This window comes from Carya illinoinensis, chromosome 9, assembly GCF_018687715.1.
Source record: "Carya illinoinensis cultivar Pawnee chromosome 9, C.illinoinensisPawnee_v1, whole genome shotgun sequence".
NCBI lineage: Eukaryota > Viridiplantae > Streptophyta > Magnoliopsida > Fagales > Juglandaceae > Carya > Carya illinoinensis.
In genome coordinates this window covers 4,016,835-4,031,223 of record NC_056760.1, presented here as the reverse complement: position 1 = coordinate 4,031,223, position 14,389 = coordinate 4,016,835, and the positions used below count along the sequence as shown (strand labels likewise).

Sequence of the window (14,389 nt, the reverse complement as noted above, 5' to 3'; positions counted from 1 at the left end):
TTACTGAACAATATAACCCTTGTGTTGTGTGTGATTTATTCTATCTTTTTGTCTTAGTTTTTCTCTTATTATTCCTAACAAAAAATGGGTATGAGACTTTAAACAATCCTCATAGTATACCAAAATCTAGGAAAAAAAAAACTCACGGCTAAAAAATATATTTCAAATGTATTGGTTTGAGACGTAATACAGTTGAACGGTGGCGACAAAAAATTTGTAAAAGGTAAAGCTAGTAGAAGAATTTAAAAGTAGAGAATTTAAAAATCTTGTTCTCCATCTCGTGCCTCTCTGATTTTTGATCCCTACGTTTCATCATCGCCGGTCATCGACTGTCATCATCGCGGGTCATTTTCGGCGTTATCTCTAACAATTTTGACCACAAATTCATCCCAAAAAAAAATTTAAGACCCTAAAAAATACACAAGATTTTGGAACAGAAATGCTACAGAGAAGTTGGCGCAGGAACTGTGCACACCTCCCATTACCTCATTTTTTTCGTTTCTTTTGATGCGCAATTCCTACACCAAAATACCTTCATCAATCATTTTTCATTTTAGAATATTTCCAATAGAAAATCAGTACATAGAAAACGCCATCACTGCTCTGAAGACGCTGTCACTGAATTGATCTCTGAAAAGAAATAAAAACATTAATTTAAAACATTACTTTCCATCAACTCACAACTTCCATGAACTAAAAATGACTTACTACTTTAATGGAAAACAAAAGTCAAATTTTCCAGAGCTTTTCTTATTACCAAGCGAACACGCACCAATGGGTCTTTAATATCCCTCCACCCTAGTATCTCAGCAACCATAGCCTTACACCTCGAAACACCCATCTCGGGTCACGACATGGAGGAGAGGAGGAGGGAGATGGAGAGGGGACCACGAGATAGCTTTCAGAAGGGAAGGAAAAAATTTTAAAACGCACCGAACTAATTTCCAAGTAAACCCCGCGTTTAGTCGTGCGCATCCCTCAGCCAACTCTCCTGCATACAGAGTATTTCTTTGACTTTATATCCCACAAAGTCGTAAAGTAGACGTGATTTCCTTTTCGTAGCATGCATCCTCTGCGTTTGGAACTTTGCTATAGCCTATGGGTAAGGGAATGGTACCATTCTGTAACTATATTCCCTAGTACAGTTAATGCCATAAAAGATTATTTTTAGATGTATACTTTTGTCATCTCTTTTCTACAATTTTTATTTTTATTAGACGTATTAAGAGCATTAGCAATTAACTAACTATTAAATATAATACTCACATAAGCATTACTATGTGCTCGATTTGTTGGTCTTGCAGTCAAAGTTCAGAATGAGAACCTTGCACAACAGTGTAAAAAGATGTGTGCAGATCCGTGAGGCCTATTGAAATGAAACTTTAATGCTTCAATAAGTGGGAGGGATATATTGTGAATCACTCACATTTTTGAATCTTAATATTTTAAATTGAGTTTTGCTACGTACAAACAAAGTCGCGTACTAATTTACATATTAATATTGATTCATTCATATTTAAAATTTAAATTAACATTATTTTCAATAAAATTTACTTTTTAACCGATAATATTAGATTGATACACATATTAATGCACAATTATACTTATAACTAGATTTTTTCTTATCAACTTTGAGTCTATCGGGATGGGTTCGAGTCATATGTCTGCCGATTGCCCAAAATATCTTTAACAGGCTTGATATGGGTCTTGTTTTAACATAACATATTAATCACGTATTAAAAATAAAACCATTTGATTGTTTTGACGTTGTTATTGAGACGTGTTTGGCACTCTAGCATTCAAAGAATGTTTTGAGTGTGGATGTGGACGTAGGGAAGCATACATCTGTTAATTTCTGATTGCCTTGGAGTGGATTTAAGAATCTCCACCAACAAAGATTTAACATGTGGTTAGAATTTGGAACCCATATTTGACCAATTTAAGTTTTTTAATAATGTGATGACGACTGCAATTTTGTAGACTTTGGGCTGTTCAAGGCACCTACGCCGCTACCATTACGCGGCTTCCTTGCAAAACCACGCCCCCATATAGGCGTCGACTTTCCTCTACGTAAACAACGCGCTGGCGTTCTTAATTAACCAAGTGTTAAACAGATCCGAATTTTGCATCAAAAGCGATTTGGAGGGTTGTATCGATTTTCTTTTATTTTTATTTCAACGCACACGACATCAAATATTGATACGAATGAATGTAATATGTGTCACAAGTCAGTAACCACTCCTGTTTGAGGTTATTTTGACTTGGGAAGTGCCTAAAATTGAAGAATGAAGGAGAGAGTCTTCCCATTTTCCAGCTTGAAACAGTGTATATAAGGATTCTCACTGTATACGTTTTGGGTAACCATCCTATTATTATCCGTACTACCCCTATTACTACCCAACTATATCAAGTTTTTTTTATTATTTTATCATTTTTTTAAGTATTTCTTTAACATCTTTAATCATTAAAAAAATTAAAAAAATATATAACTTTACTAATATTCACATCCTTAATCATTAAATAAAATAAAAAATTAAAAAAAAGCAAATACATAAAAAGTAAACCTATATTATTCATACGTTTTTACGTGACAAATGACAACAGAGAGGATAAAACGGAAGTGTGGTTTTCAAGAGACGCGTGGCGTGGGATGCCAAACACCCAGTTGGACCGTGTTGCCAACTTCAACAAGGCTAAGACCAGCCAGCCAGCAACGAAGTTACGAAGGTAATCAATTCAAAGACTGCATAAGTTCTCCTTTGTTGGCGCCTCTATCCCAGAAACAACCTATCCCAAACCACAACTCGCACACAAAACACCCTCTGTTCTCATAATCTCTCTATCTCTCTCTCTGACACACACAAGTCCCAGAAACAACCTGCTAAAAAAAAAAAAAAAATTAGCACACACCCGATTCTATCTTTCCTCTCTCTGTTTCTCTTCTTCTAAGTTTCAGTTCCAATACATCTACAGCGTAAGATCTTTATCTTGTTCGGTTCACTTCATCAATCTGTTCAAAAGGTGGATCACATACTGCAAAAGAGAGGAAAGAAAGGTAAATAGTAATATAAACCATATCAATAAAAACAAGAGGTTCACACAGGACATGGTGCGCTATCATCGTCTTCATCACCAGTGGAGGAAAGGCGATAAACATATGGAAGAAGATGAGGAGTTTCAAGCCCTTATCATGGACTGCCGAACTGCTGGTTGTTATTTCAAAAGAACCAGGCCCAAGCTTTTTTCTCTACTGTTGCTCTCTCTTCTCTCTTGTTGCTTTCTATTTGCTCCTCATCTCTTTAACTCAGGATCGACTCTTTCTCTCTTCGGTAAACTTCTCTCTCTCACGAGTTTCACTTATTCTCAAACTGCCTTGTTTCCCATGTTTTTCTTGAATCCTGATCTTGTGTTTTTGGTTTTGACAGATTCATTCCGAGTTGAAAAGGAAGGCACTGTTGCTCATATGGATGCAAATACTCCCATGTGTTCATCAATCTCAAACGGTTAATACTCTTCTCTCTCTGTTTTCTTTTTTCCCACTCTGGAAGTTGAATCCAACGGTATCAACTTACTGGAAAAGGGGTTGGCCGTATGACGATAAAATCCCGTTAGCTTCAATTTGGTAGGTGAGAAAACTAAACAAAAAATAAAATAATTTTTCGTCGCAAGAATAAAATAATTAATCTCGAATTGTTAGTGTTTAAGGTCGTTGATTTTACATTTTTTTTTCTTTTAAAAAAAGAAAAAAGAAAAAAAATCATGTTTACGTAGTAAATAAAAGTGGAACCCCCCACCCCCACCCCGACCTCACCTTCAGCCCTCAGCGAAAAAGCAATCTTTTCAAGTCTGATGAAATAACAGAATCATGAATTATTACCGTGGAGATGTATATTGGATTGCTACTGTTCCCTCCTACTCGTATGATTTATAGAATAGTAACGATCAAATCATTGAAAATCATATGGATTTGAATTATTTATCTATTTTTTTGGTGATTAAATGCAGGGACAATATGTTGTGATAGAAGCAGTATTCGTTCTGATATATGCCTGATGAAAGGGGATATAAGAACGCAGTCTACTTCCTCTTCAGTCTTCCTTTACATCTCAGGAGATACCAATGGTATCATTAATTTCGGCGATGAAGAGGGAGACAAGGAAATCCAACACGACAAGATCAAACCGTATACACGGAAATGGGAAAAGAGTGTCATGGACGGCATCGACGAGTTAGACCTTATTGCAAAGAAACTGCAATTTGGTAATAACCACCATTGTGATGTCATGCATGATGTTCCGGCTGTGTTTTTCTCGACGGGGGGATATACGGGTAATGTTTATCACGAATTCAATGATGGGCTTCTACCATTGTTCATTACTTCACAGCATTTCAACAGGAAGGTTGTGTTTGTCATTCTTGAATACCATAGCTGGTGGATTCTTAAATATGGAGATGTGCTTTCTCAACTCTCTGATTATCCAGCAATAGATTTTAGTGGGGACAAGAGAATTCATTGCTTCCCAGAAGCCATTGTTGGCCTGAGAATCCATGATGAGCTCGCCGTGGATTCATCGTTGATGGAGGGGAGTAAGAGCATTGTTGATTTTCGAAATCTTTTAGACCAAGCTTACTTGCCCAGAATTATGAGTTTGATCCAAGACGAGGAACGAGAAGCGCACGAGAAACTGGTGCACAAGCTTTCTTTGTCCCCAACATCATCAGAAACCTCAACGAAAATGGAAAAGGAAGTGCAAGAGGATCGATCAGAGAAGCCTAAACTACTGATTTTGTCGCGGAATGGATCCAGAGCGATAATTAACGAGAATTTGTTAGTGAAAATGGCAGAGAAGATCGGGTTTCGAGTTGAAGTGTTGAGGCCCGACCGGACAACAGAATTGGCAAAGATTTATAGGGCACTTAATTCAACCGATGTCATGATTGGGGTGCACGGGGCAGCCATGACACATTTTCTTTTCATGAAACCTGGCTCTGTCTTTATTCAAGTTATTCCACTTGGAACTGTATGGGCAGCAGAGACATATTATGGGGAACCGGCAAGGAAGCTTGGTTTGAAGTATATTGGCTATGAAATCGTGCCTAAAGAGAGCTCGTTGTATGAAAAATACGATAAAGATGATCCGGTTCTTAGAGACCCAAAGAGCGTTACTCAAAAGGGATGGGAATACACGAAAACTATCTATCTTGATGGCCAAAATGTGAGACTGAACCTCGGAAGATTTAGGAAGCGTTTGGTTCGCGCTTATAACTACTACAATGTTAAAATGAACAAGCATGTTCATCTCCAATCACAGTGACTTGCTTTTTTTTTTCGAATAGTTTATTCTGTTATCCTTATTCGCCACTGTTTATCCATGATTTTTTGACCTCTGTAAATTAGCTAGCAGGAAATGAAAAGCTGGAAGAATCCTTTGTATAGATTAGTTAAATGTGCATATCCAGCAGCAATAAAGAAGCTTCTTTCTTTATTTTCTTGTACAAACGTGGATTACTTCATTAAATCTAAATGGGTTTTCTTAATTTCTGAGTCTTCATACATCTTAATGTATTTCCTTAACATGGTATTATACAAGTTTTGAACTTTGTAGATGATGAGCTTCATCCGCGTTTTTGGTTTCGAGGAAAATCAATGCCAATTTCTGAGAACTATTTCTTTCTTTTGTTTTCCGTTGTCCTTCAAATTATGCAATTTGAAGTGGTTTATTTTCGTAGGGACAATTACAAAAATGGGCGTCAGCTAATTTCTTTAGCATATATAAAAAAAGGTTTATTTTTGTCAGGTATTTTCACGTGAACTGAAGAATCAGTTAACAAGAAGCAGAGACCTTTTGCAGTCAAAACTGAGCTCTGTAATCTCGGAGATATTGGAATATGCATCCGCAATCAACAATCAGCAGACAGTTCGCCCCATCTGATATTCTGCTCCCTTTAAACATGGACAGTATGTTAAACATTCCGATCACTCGATCAGACACCTGAAATCTATTCCAGGTTTACGGGTGTTGTAGCTCAATTGTCAGCATGTCAGTATGCTTTGAGTCAAAGCACCACTGCAGTCATCTTCACCTAATGTCATGCTGTCTATAACCACCGCTTCATAATCTTTGTTGATGGGTGGACTGGTGGAGGCGTCTTGGCATTCCTATCATCTTTTGCATCTACAAAAAAAAAAAAAAAGGGCACAGAATCTCAGATTATAAACATATAAATAAATTCAATTTGTCATATGGTTTTTGGATGGTGTAGAGACACTTGGTTTGTTTTGCTTACTAGAGTCAGTTGGCTTCCCTCCAAGAGAAGATCTTCGTGACTTGTCAGATCCTGATGCTTGGATGCCGGTTAGGGATTGCCTCCTCTGAATCCTACCATTAGCTGTCATTGGTGTCTTTGCCTCGTTTATATTAGCTGCACCTTTGATGGGTGAGCGTGGTTCCATCAGGTTCTGCTGGTTCCTGCAAAATGGCAAATCAGTGCTGTAATTCCAGCATCCCATTGTTTCTTCAATTATAGCTAATGGGATGAAAAAGCCACCAATTAAATATGATATGACCTATATATACATATACATATATATATATATATTCTGACAGCCAAAGCTCCTTCCTATCAATATTGAAAAATTTATAGAAAAAAATAGTCTCACCTCTTCTCAGAGCCATTTATCAGCTTTCCAATCGTCCTCAGTGATCTCCTTATTTGAGACCCTTTACCATTCGTGCTACTAATCAAGTTGGGGGTCTGGGACTCTTTAGAAAGACTGGGACCTTGTATCACAACCTGAACCTCATTTCTGGTGAGTATTGATGGTTCAGGTGTCTTTGGTAGCTGAAGAGTAGGAATTTGTGTTCTACCATCTGTTTTTAGGAATCGCTTCTGATAGTTAGTACCAGTAGGACTTCGGGGAGCCTTAGGATGAGATACATCCATTGCCATGGAACCTCCATTGCTAAAATGCCCATAAGGCTTTGTGACCGTATCTGCATCTTGAATGTGCCTGTACTTCTGTGCCGACACTGTCTCAGATGAGAGAGGCTTTGCTCCATCATCTGACACTTTTATCTGCAAATTATCCTTCTTAGCATATCTTGGCCCTTCCAAACTCAATCTTCTTGAACGAGTTGGCACAGAAGGGGTTTCCTTCCTATCTTCAATATTCATTTGTTTCTCAGTTTTTGTGTCAATATTCTCAATGCTCAGTCTTCGAGGACGTGGAGGAGTTCTCTCAACCACTGCTCTTGGTTTCTCACAGGGAGATTTCGGTTCCTTTGTTTTGTTTAACTGCATACTCTGAGCTTCCTTTTTTGCCAACGCCTTCTTTAGGCTCTCAATCTGCAAGATATATATTAAAAGAACACGACTGTTATAGTAATTGACTTGACCTGTGGCAGTTTGCGATGAACCATGGCAGGTGTTAGTGCTGGATAATTAATACGGCTCTGTTAAAGCCCCAAATCTGCTAGATATATAGAAGACTAACAGAAAAAATCCAGATAATTTTGCAATGAATGAAACAGCAATATTTGGTCCAAAAGGAGAAGTAGAAGCAAATCTTTTTGTAATGAATGTCTGTCTACCTGTTCCTTAAGTTGCATAACGTCTCTGCTCTCCCTGTTCAGACGAGCAACTCCGAGTTCAACAGTTGAGACCCTCTGAGCAAACTTTAGAGTGCTGACTGTTTCACCAAAAGAATCTTCTTCCGGACTCACATGAGCAAACATCAATGTTTTAGCGTGTCCACCTAAAATACAAGTTTATTACATAAGTGTCTAATTACAAAAAGAGTTCACTCTTTTTGAGAACAACAATCCTATGAAGTAGGCTTGCCCTGGTTGGAGACTACTAAGAAGGCAGAGTACATTATGAAGAAAGAGACAAGCCAGTGATTTGGAAAGATGAACACAGTACCCAAGGAATCTTGCAAGAGCAGTGTGAGTTTGCTGTTTCGGTAAGGGATGTGTGAGTTTTTCTGAGCCAATGCCATGATAACATCTCCTAGACAAGAAAGAGACTTGTTAATATACTGTGCCTCCTTGAGCCTGTCTCCTGTAACTTCAGATTTGTCCACTCGTTCACTTCCTGCAAGGTCTACCAAATGCAGGCAACTACGAAGAATGTTTCCGGATGTATCTTCTCCATGCACATGTACTGTGAGAACACTGCAGGTAAATGCCAAACCATCAAACATTACTGAACTCCACCTCTTATTCAGTTATCAAACTTAACAAACTTAATATGTCAACGTCCAACTTGGTTGTGAAAACATCAATCTTTTCTCTAATAATTACTAAGTTCAAAAAGAGAACAGCTCTCCAAACCGACCTGTGAGAACGACTACTTCGGTTGTTAATTGCAGTAGAACTGACGGCTCGATTCACCTCACCAAATTTCATTAGGTTCAGAACCTCAGTGGTGGACTTAACAGTCCGCATAGTAGCATCAGGAAGACAAAAGCCATTATCACTAGTACAGCTCCGAATTTCTAACTTGTGCTTAGTTAAGAAAACACATTTAAGTTCACGTGAATAATCAAAACCCAATACGATATGAATTTTCCAGTTCTTTTGGTACTCTAATCAATATTAATCAGTAAAGTAAAGGCCAATAGGGAAGGATATTTGGTAGTTGATGAATCTTCTGCAAGAAGGTCGCGTACTTGTTCATTATATATTTCAACCATCTGGACATGAATGTCATAATTTATCATGTCTTTCCTTTTATTAGACAACTGGAAGAGATAGTTCAGAGCAAGATAATTGATCCCTCTGTCTTTCATCGACCCACCTGGAGGGCCACTCTGTCATTGCATAAAAGCATCAGATGGAAGAGTGCAAAATAGAAGATTAATTATACTGAGGCAAAACCTGCCATCTATATATCTTACCATGGTATGTGTTTTTCCAGATCCAGTTTGACCATAAGCAAAAATGCATACATTGTAACCATCCATTACAGACCGAATTAATGGTTGTGTGTCCTTAAAAACTTCATCTGAAAATAAAAGGGAATTTATGTAAAGCAATTTAAATAAGTAAAAACTAAAATTAGTAGAACCTCGTAAGATACAAAACCTTGGGTAGCTGTGGGACCAAAGACCCTGTTAAACTGAAAAACTTTCTTTCCCTCTTTTTGGGGCTTTAATGGGTCTAAGATCACAAGCGTGCCATCCTCTCCAATAAAATCTATTATGTTTTTGGTTTCTGGACTAAAGGAGGGCCGAATCCTGCAGTAAACTCGAATATTCCCTGAGTATTAATCAGGAATAAATCATTAGTAAGATCTTACTGCTGAAACTTAAATTAAAATTGAGCACATTCATTCAATTATTATGTCTCAAAAAGTAAATTTACCTTTCAAATCCTGAACCATGTTGTATAAATTTCTGTTCTCCTTCACGACTCTATAATATCCACTAGCAGCAGAAGACATTTCCTGTACCTGATATTCTGAACCCAAACAAAAGACAACCATATTTTATTCTTCGCGAAACTTATAGACTCAGTGAGGACATGGTTATCTAAGTTCAGTATCAAGCCAATATATGGGTTTAGGACATCAATACATTTCAAAAGCTCCATATGCTGTAAAAAGTGACAATCTTGGCAAGATTCCAAATTACTGGTTTCAATTACTAAAACAAGATTAATGGTTAAAAATATAACAAAAAAACAAAATATTCACAAATATATGTCATCAAGACAAATTACTGAAGAATCTTGCTTTGCAGACCTCATAGATGATCAAATTTGTACTTTTCCTGGTCAGTAAGGATGCAAAAGACCATTGTCTAAAAAAACTTACATTGAGGGAAGCATCAAAATATGATACATGGTTTTTCTTTACATATAAGCTGATAAACTTAGGAACTAATTTACTGTTCAGTTCCATGGTATCAATAGTTCAACAACTCTAGTTCCTCTAGTAGCATACCCAGGTCTTTCAAATCCCTCTGCAACTGGGACTGCAAGTATTCAAACTCCTTTTTAGTTGATGACCAAAGGGCCCTAAGATCCTGCAAAATGAACAACATTCCAAGTCTATGAATTAGATATGCACAAAACTCCTCCATTGCTTGTCTAAACTACATTTTAAGACTACCCTCAGGTTTAAATAAGATAAACTTTGATGTTAAAAAGAGAATCCATCTTAATTTCAACTCCATGCATTCATGCTTGTGTCATTTAAAAAAAAAAACTCAAAGACAACCAAAATTTTTTTAGTGTTTGAGATAAATTAGCTAAAATTTCCTGTAAGTTTTATAGCTATCATATGTTAGTATGTATTTGATTATGGAAAAATCTATTTGTAAGCAATTCTATGCACCAATACACGCACCCATCCAATATGATTGGTCAGAAAGTCAGACTTTAATAAAAATTGTGCCAATTTGAATTTTGAATATGAAGGCAGCAGCATTAGCATGCAGATCGGTACGCGAATTCACTTGTACGTAGCAAAACTTTTTGATTATGTTTCCATATAAGCCATTCAAACAGTGTAAGTGAAAACCTTTTGACTATGAGAGAAATTTTGCTTTAAAACCTCAATATGGTTAAGATTAGAAGAAAAACTTACCAAAAGCTCCTTTTCTTGCATTTTAAATAGATGCCTGTGGTTGCAGTTACCTTTTCTCAAGAGAGCTCTGCGTCCCTATAAGAGAGATGTACAAAAGACAAATAACAATCTGCCATGAAAAATATAGAGTGCAGCATCTAACTCATTAACTAAATCATGTCAATAACCAAAGCAGAGGTTCTTCACAAGTTTATTGGAATTACATAAAACATTTCTTAGATCCCAAGATTGAAATAATTAGTACAGCTTCAGGTGAAGAAAGTGTCATCTTGCATTTCTTTGAGACTCAAGTAAGGATTTAGATGTAAAACAATTATAGGGCAGATTTGAAAAAGGAAATAGAAATCCATTTTAAAATCAAGGTTTTGAAATTTAATAATTTCAAAAGTGCATTCATACCATAAAACCACATTACTAAGAATACTATGAATAAGATACCTTGAAGTTTTCAAGTGCAGATATATCCTCCAAAGGCTTAAATGTTGATTGGGGAGGTGAGCTACATCTTTCTTCGAATAAATTTTTTATCTTCATTTGCATCTGATTTTGGACAAAGAAAATATAATACTATTAGGCTCATAATAACAGCTCATGTAAGAAAAAGCATTGCCACAAAATAAAAATAAAAATAAAGAGAGAGTTTCTAAATGACTAATAATCCCAAACTTCTCGCATTAATACGACACCAAGTTTATTAAGCTATGAAATCAAGTTCTGTGGTAGGCTTATCAAAATAAAAATAGAAACAGATAATTCAAGCAGTAAGACAATAGATGAATGGATGCATGCACCCCAATAAAAAACCATCAGAGCCATAGAGTCCCCTTATTGGTAGCAGCCAAATTATCATCCCTCACTCACTTGTCCAGCTTATATCTTAAGGAGGGTGGCTAACCACCCAGGCTACTCAAACCTAATGCGACCGAAATAAGATAACTTTCTATAAGCTTGGGAAGAAGACCCAACCCTGTAATATAAAATTAATCCACCAGACATGGCAATCATCAATACTATGAATGCACCAAAGAAAGAAAGAAAGAAAGAAAGAAATTTTAGGATTTTGATATGAATATATGAGCACATCAATCCAAGGTGGAACCATATTCATCAAACCCAAGGTTTTTCCCAATTAATTTTCATTAAATGCCAGTATTAAAGGACTCAACAAATTAAAGTCCTCACACACAGAGAAGATATAGAACAAATTTGGCCAGCAAAAGAGAGCGACTTTTCTTCAAGAGTAAATTGAACTGACCTTGGGGATCTTGTTCTGAACCTTTCCTTCCAAACAACTTGAGACAATTCTGCCTAATAGCTTTACTGGATCCTGTAGCACACATAAAGGATAAGAAGGAAAAAGAAAATCATCATCAAACCTAGCTCTATAATCCAATATTTCAAGGGAGAATAAAAATAAAGTCTTCTACCAATGCCCTTATTGTTACCAGGTTTCTGTCCCGGAAGGAAGCAATGAAGTTGTCATCAATGTTTTCCTTTGAGTCAACCATGCAGTCAGCAAGTAACTGTACAATAGCCCCTACATCGTATTGAGTAAGATGAATATTATTGACTTCTCCAAGCAAAAGGAAAGACAAATAAGTAAGAAGTGGATGCCACATAGAACTACAAATTTTTTTAAAGCAGATTTATCATATTTATTATTAACTGCCTTAGCTGCTACACATTCAAGTATACATTGTACATGTACCCTATAAAAAAACTATCGAAGTCAAATAAGTGCCTAATGGACAGAATATTTGTGTATATGGATTCAACAAGTATGCATAGATGCGACATGTAGAGAAGTGCATGATCAAGAGCAAGAGAAGCCAATTCAACCTTCAAGTTTCTGATTGTCACCCTCAACAGGTGGCTGTTTCTCACATGCTGCAGACATATCTAACCGCCTGGAGGAGTCCGATGAAATTGCTGTTGAGGCATGACCAAAGTTGCCCGTGTTCATTCTGCTGGCAGAATGCTTGACCAAAGGAGATTTTGCACTTCTGTAAGACCCATTCCCGCTGCCCATCTGTTTCCATTCATGATATGATTTAAGCGCCAATATGCAATCAACAACCTTGGACACGGATCCGGCCTCCAATGCATCCTTAAAGCAAAGCATATACCAACAATGACTTAGTCATACAAATTTAGATCCACATATATCTGCAGTTATAAGATACAACGCTGTAGATGTCTTACCCTTTCAAGATCAGATGCTTCAAAAGCAGGCAGCTTCAGCTCTTCCACAGCCACCAAAAAGTTCCGCACATTCTCAAAGTACTGATAGGCAGGCAATGGCTGGGATTCCCAGGTGACTGATTGTAAATGTGATTGATTCTCCACGACCTTAGATGATTTTAACAATCAAAGTGAACTTGTATGAAACAGAACCCCATGCCTAATTTGGATGGGGGGACACAAAAGAAAAAGGCATTCTCCCGTCTGAGCCTAGCTTAGTAAAGGCTGGGATGTCTACTTGTTAAAAACAAAATCAATATCTAGAAGAACAATCAGTGGTTCATTTTCTTTCTCTTTCCTAGGGCCGCAATCAATCAGTTGATAAATTGTTACTATAGCCCACTGTAGGAATGCAATACCTTGGGCACTGATCCCGGGTTAATCTTGTTGATGGCATTGCATAGGACCAGACCATTTCTCAAGAAAGAAATGAATGTCCTCTCCGAAGGCTGGTTTGATATGCCGAGCGGGCCGACCAAGCTCTGCAGCCAACTGACAGCTTGGTATCGCCTCCAAGCTGGGAACATTAGTGCAAAAAAAAAAGGGCTATCAACAGGGATTATTGAAACAAGGATAAAAGCCTTGTTTGAATTCCAAGAAATTTAGGGAAAGAAAAATAATCTGAGATTGGGACCCAGGAAAACAAAATATCTGCTAATCGGAAGAGGTTTGTTCCACGTTTCTTGGAAACCAGAAAGAACTTAAAAAGAAATAAAAAAATTGATAACTTTCTATCATTTTCTTTCCATTTACTTAATTTTTCTCACCAACCAAATAGAAATACATAAACTACTGAATAAAACGAGAAAGACTGACCTGCTTCTTCAGCTTTTCTTGAAGCCAAGTTGAGATCATGCAACTGGTGAGTTCTTGAACAGTCCTCCATGGAAAACCCAACCACTCTTTGCTTCTTGAAATTTCAAAGCACCTAGCATATAATCAGAAACCCATCAAAACCCACGCAATGTTCACCCTTCTCTTTCTTCTTCAAGAAAGTACATCTTTCAAGAGAAATAGTCGTACCCACGAATCAAATCTCACACTGAATAACAAAGACAAATACGCGCGCACACCCTAATACATACATACAATGGTACAGAGAGACCGAGAGCAGCAACCTGTTCTTATTTTGCTTTCTTGGAGTTGAAATGGAACAGAGAGACTGATTCTGGACTGAGAGTAATCTTTTTAACTTTTGCGGCTTTGCCTCCGGTTAAGGTTGGAATCCGAACCCGGGGCTACGAAATCGTAACGTTACTCTTTATTTTTTGAATTCAAATGCGTGGGGACGAATGTGCTTTTGATGCATTGGGAGGAAGATAACAACTTAATAGAGACGATCTCAACCGTCCATTCTAACGACTGGGTAGCGGACATCAACAGACGATATTTATCGTATAATTTTGGTTTGGGCTCGAGAGTGGGCCTTTTGGGCTTGGATATCGGTGCGCTACAAATTCCAATTGCCGTATAGGAAGCGACCCAGTCGCCTTGACTCAATCGCTCTTTCCAAATTCCAATTGCTATCACGCGCGATGCGGTTGCGCGTGGGAGTGAA

The 14,389-nt window shown here is 37.4% G+C and overlaps 2 protein-coding genes across 5 annotated transcripts; one reads left to right on the top strand and one right to left on the bottom strand.

The window, feature by feature from the left end:
• Positions 1-2,725: 2,725 nt before the first annotated feature.
• On the top strand, positions 2,726-6,205 carry LOC122276193 (xylan glycosyltransferase MUCI21-like). The gene is made up of 4 exons (XM_043085760.1): positions 2,726-3,329; positions 3,426-3,503; positions 4,006-5,311; positions 5,799-6,205. The coding sequence occupies exons 1-4, from the start codon at positions 3,107-3,109 to the stop codon at positions 5,815-5,817; spliced, it is 1,626 nt and encodes a 541-aa protein (XP_042941694.1). The 5' UTR covers positions 2,726-3,106; the 3' UTR covers positions 5,818-6,205.
• LOC122276191 (kinesin-like protein KIN-14L) lies at positions 5,752-14,125 on the bottom strand. Of its 4 annotated transcripts, none has more exons than XM_043085756.1 (20): positions 13,855-14,125; positions 13,648-13,759; positions 13,191-13,348; positions 12,793-12,939; positions 12,430-12,697; positions 12,036-12,127; positions 11,846-11,917; positions 11,029-11,130; positions 10,591-10,665; positions 9,946-10,027; positions 9,366-9,461; positions 9,087-9,260; positions 8,900-9,006; positions 8,634-8,812; positions 8,338-8,502; positions 7,924-8,174; positions 7,593-7,756; positions 6,662-7,347; positions 6,289-6,470; positions 5,752-6,176 (listed from the first exon to the last, which is right to left on the bottom strand). In XM_043085756.1, exons 2-20 carry the CDS (start codon positions 13,715-13,717, stop codon positions 6,100-6,102), a joined length of 3,147 nt encoding a protein of 1,048 aa, XP_042941690.1. In that variant the 5' UTR covers positions 13,718-13,759; positions 13,855-14,125; the 3' UTR covers positions 5,752-6,099. The 4 variants fall into 4 exon arrangements, with proteins under 4 accessions (XP_042941690.1, XP_042941692.1, XP_042941693.1 ...); XM_043085758.1 differs by having other exon boundaries at positions 13,917-14,125; XM_043085759.1 differs by having other exon boundaries at positions 13,921-14,125.
• Positions 14,126-14,389: the final 264 nt, after the last annotated feature.

Excerpts from the sequence above, each read along its gene's own strand:
- LOC122276193 (XM_043085760.1), top strand. The coding sequence starts at position 3,107 with ATGGTGCGCTATCATCGTCTTCATCACCAGTGGAGGAAAGGCGATAAA. Across the intron at positions 3,330-3,425 it reads ATCGACTCTTTCTCTCTTCG|ATTCATTCCGAGTTGAAAAG; the intron begins GTAAACTTCTCT and ends TGGTTTTGACAG. Across the intron at positions 3,504-4,005 it reads GTGTTCATCAATCTCAAACG|GGACAATATGTTGTGATAGA; the intron begins GTTAATACTCTT and ends GATTAAATGCAG.
- LOC122276191 (XM_043085756.1), bottom strand. The coding sequence starts at position 13,717 with ATGGAGGACTGTTCAAGAACTCACCAGTTGCATGATCTCAACTTGGCT. Across the intron at positions 12,940-13,190 it reads ACCCGGGATCAGTGCCCAAG|GTCGTGGAGAATCAATCACA; the intron begins GTATTGCATTCC and ends AAATCATCTAAG. Across the intron at positions 11,131-11,845 it reads TTCAGAACAAGATCCCCAAG|ATGCAAATGAAGATAAAAAA; the intron begins GTCAGTTCAATT and ends GTCCAAAATCAG.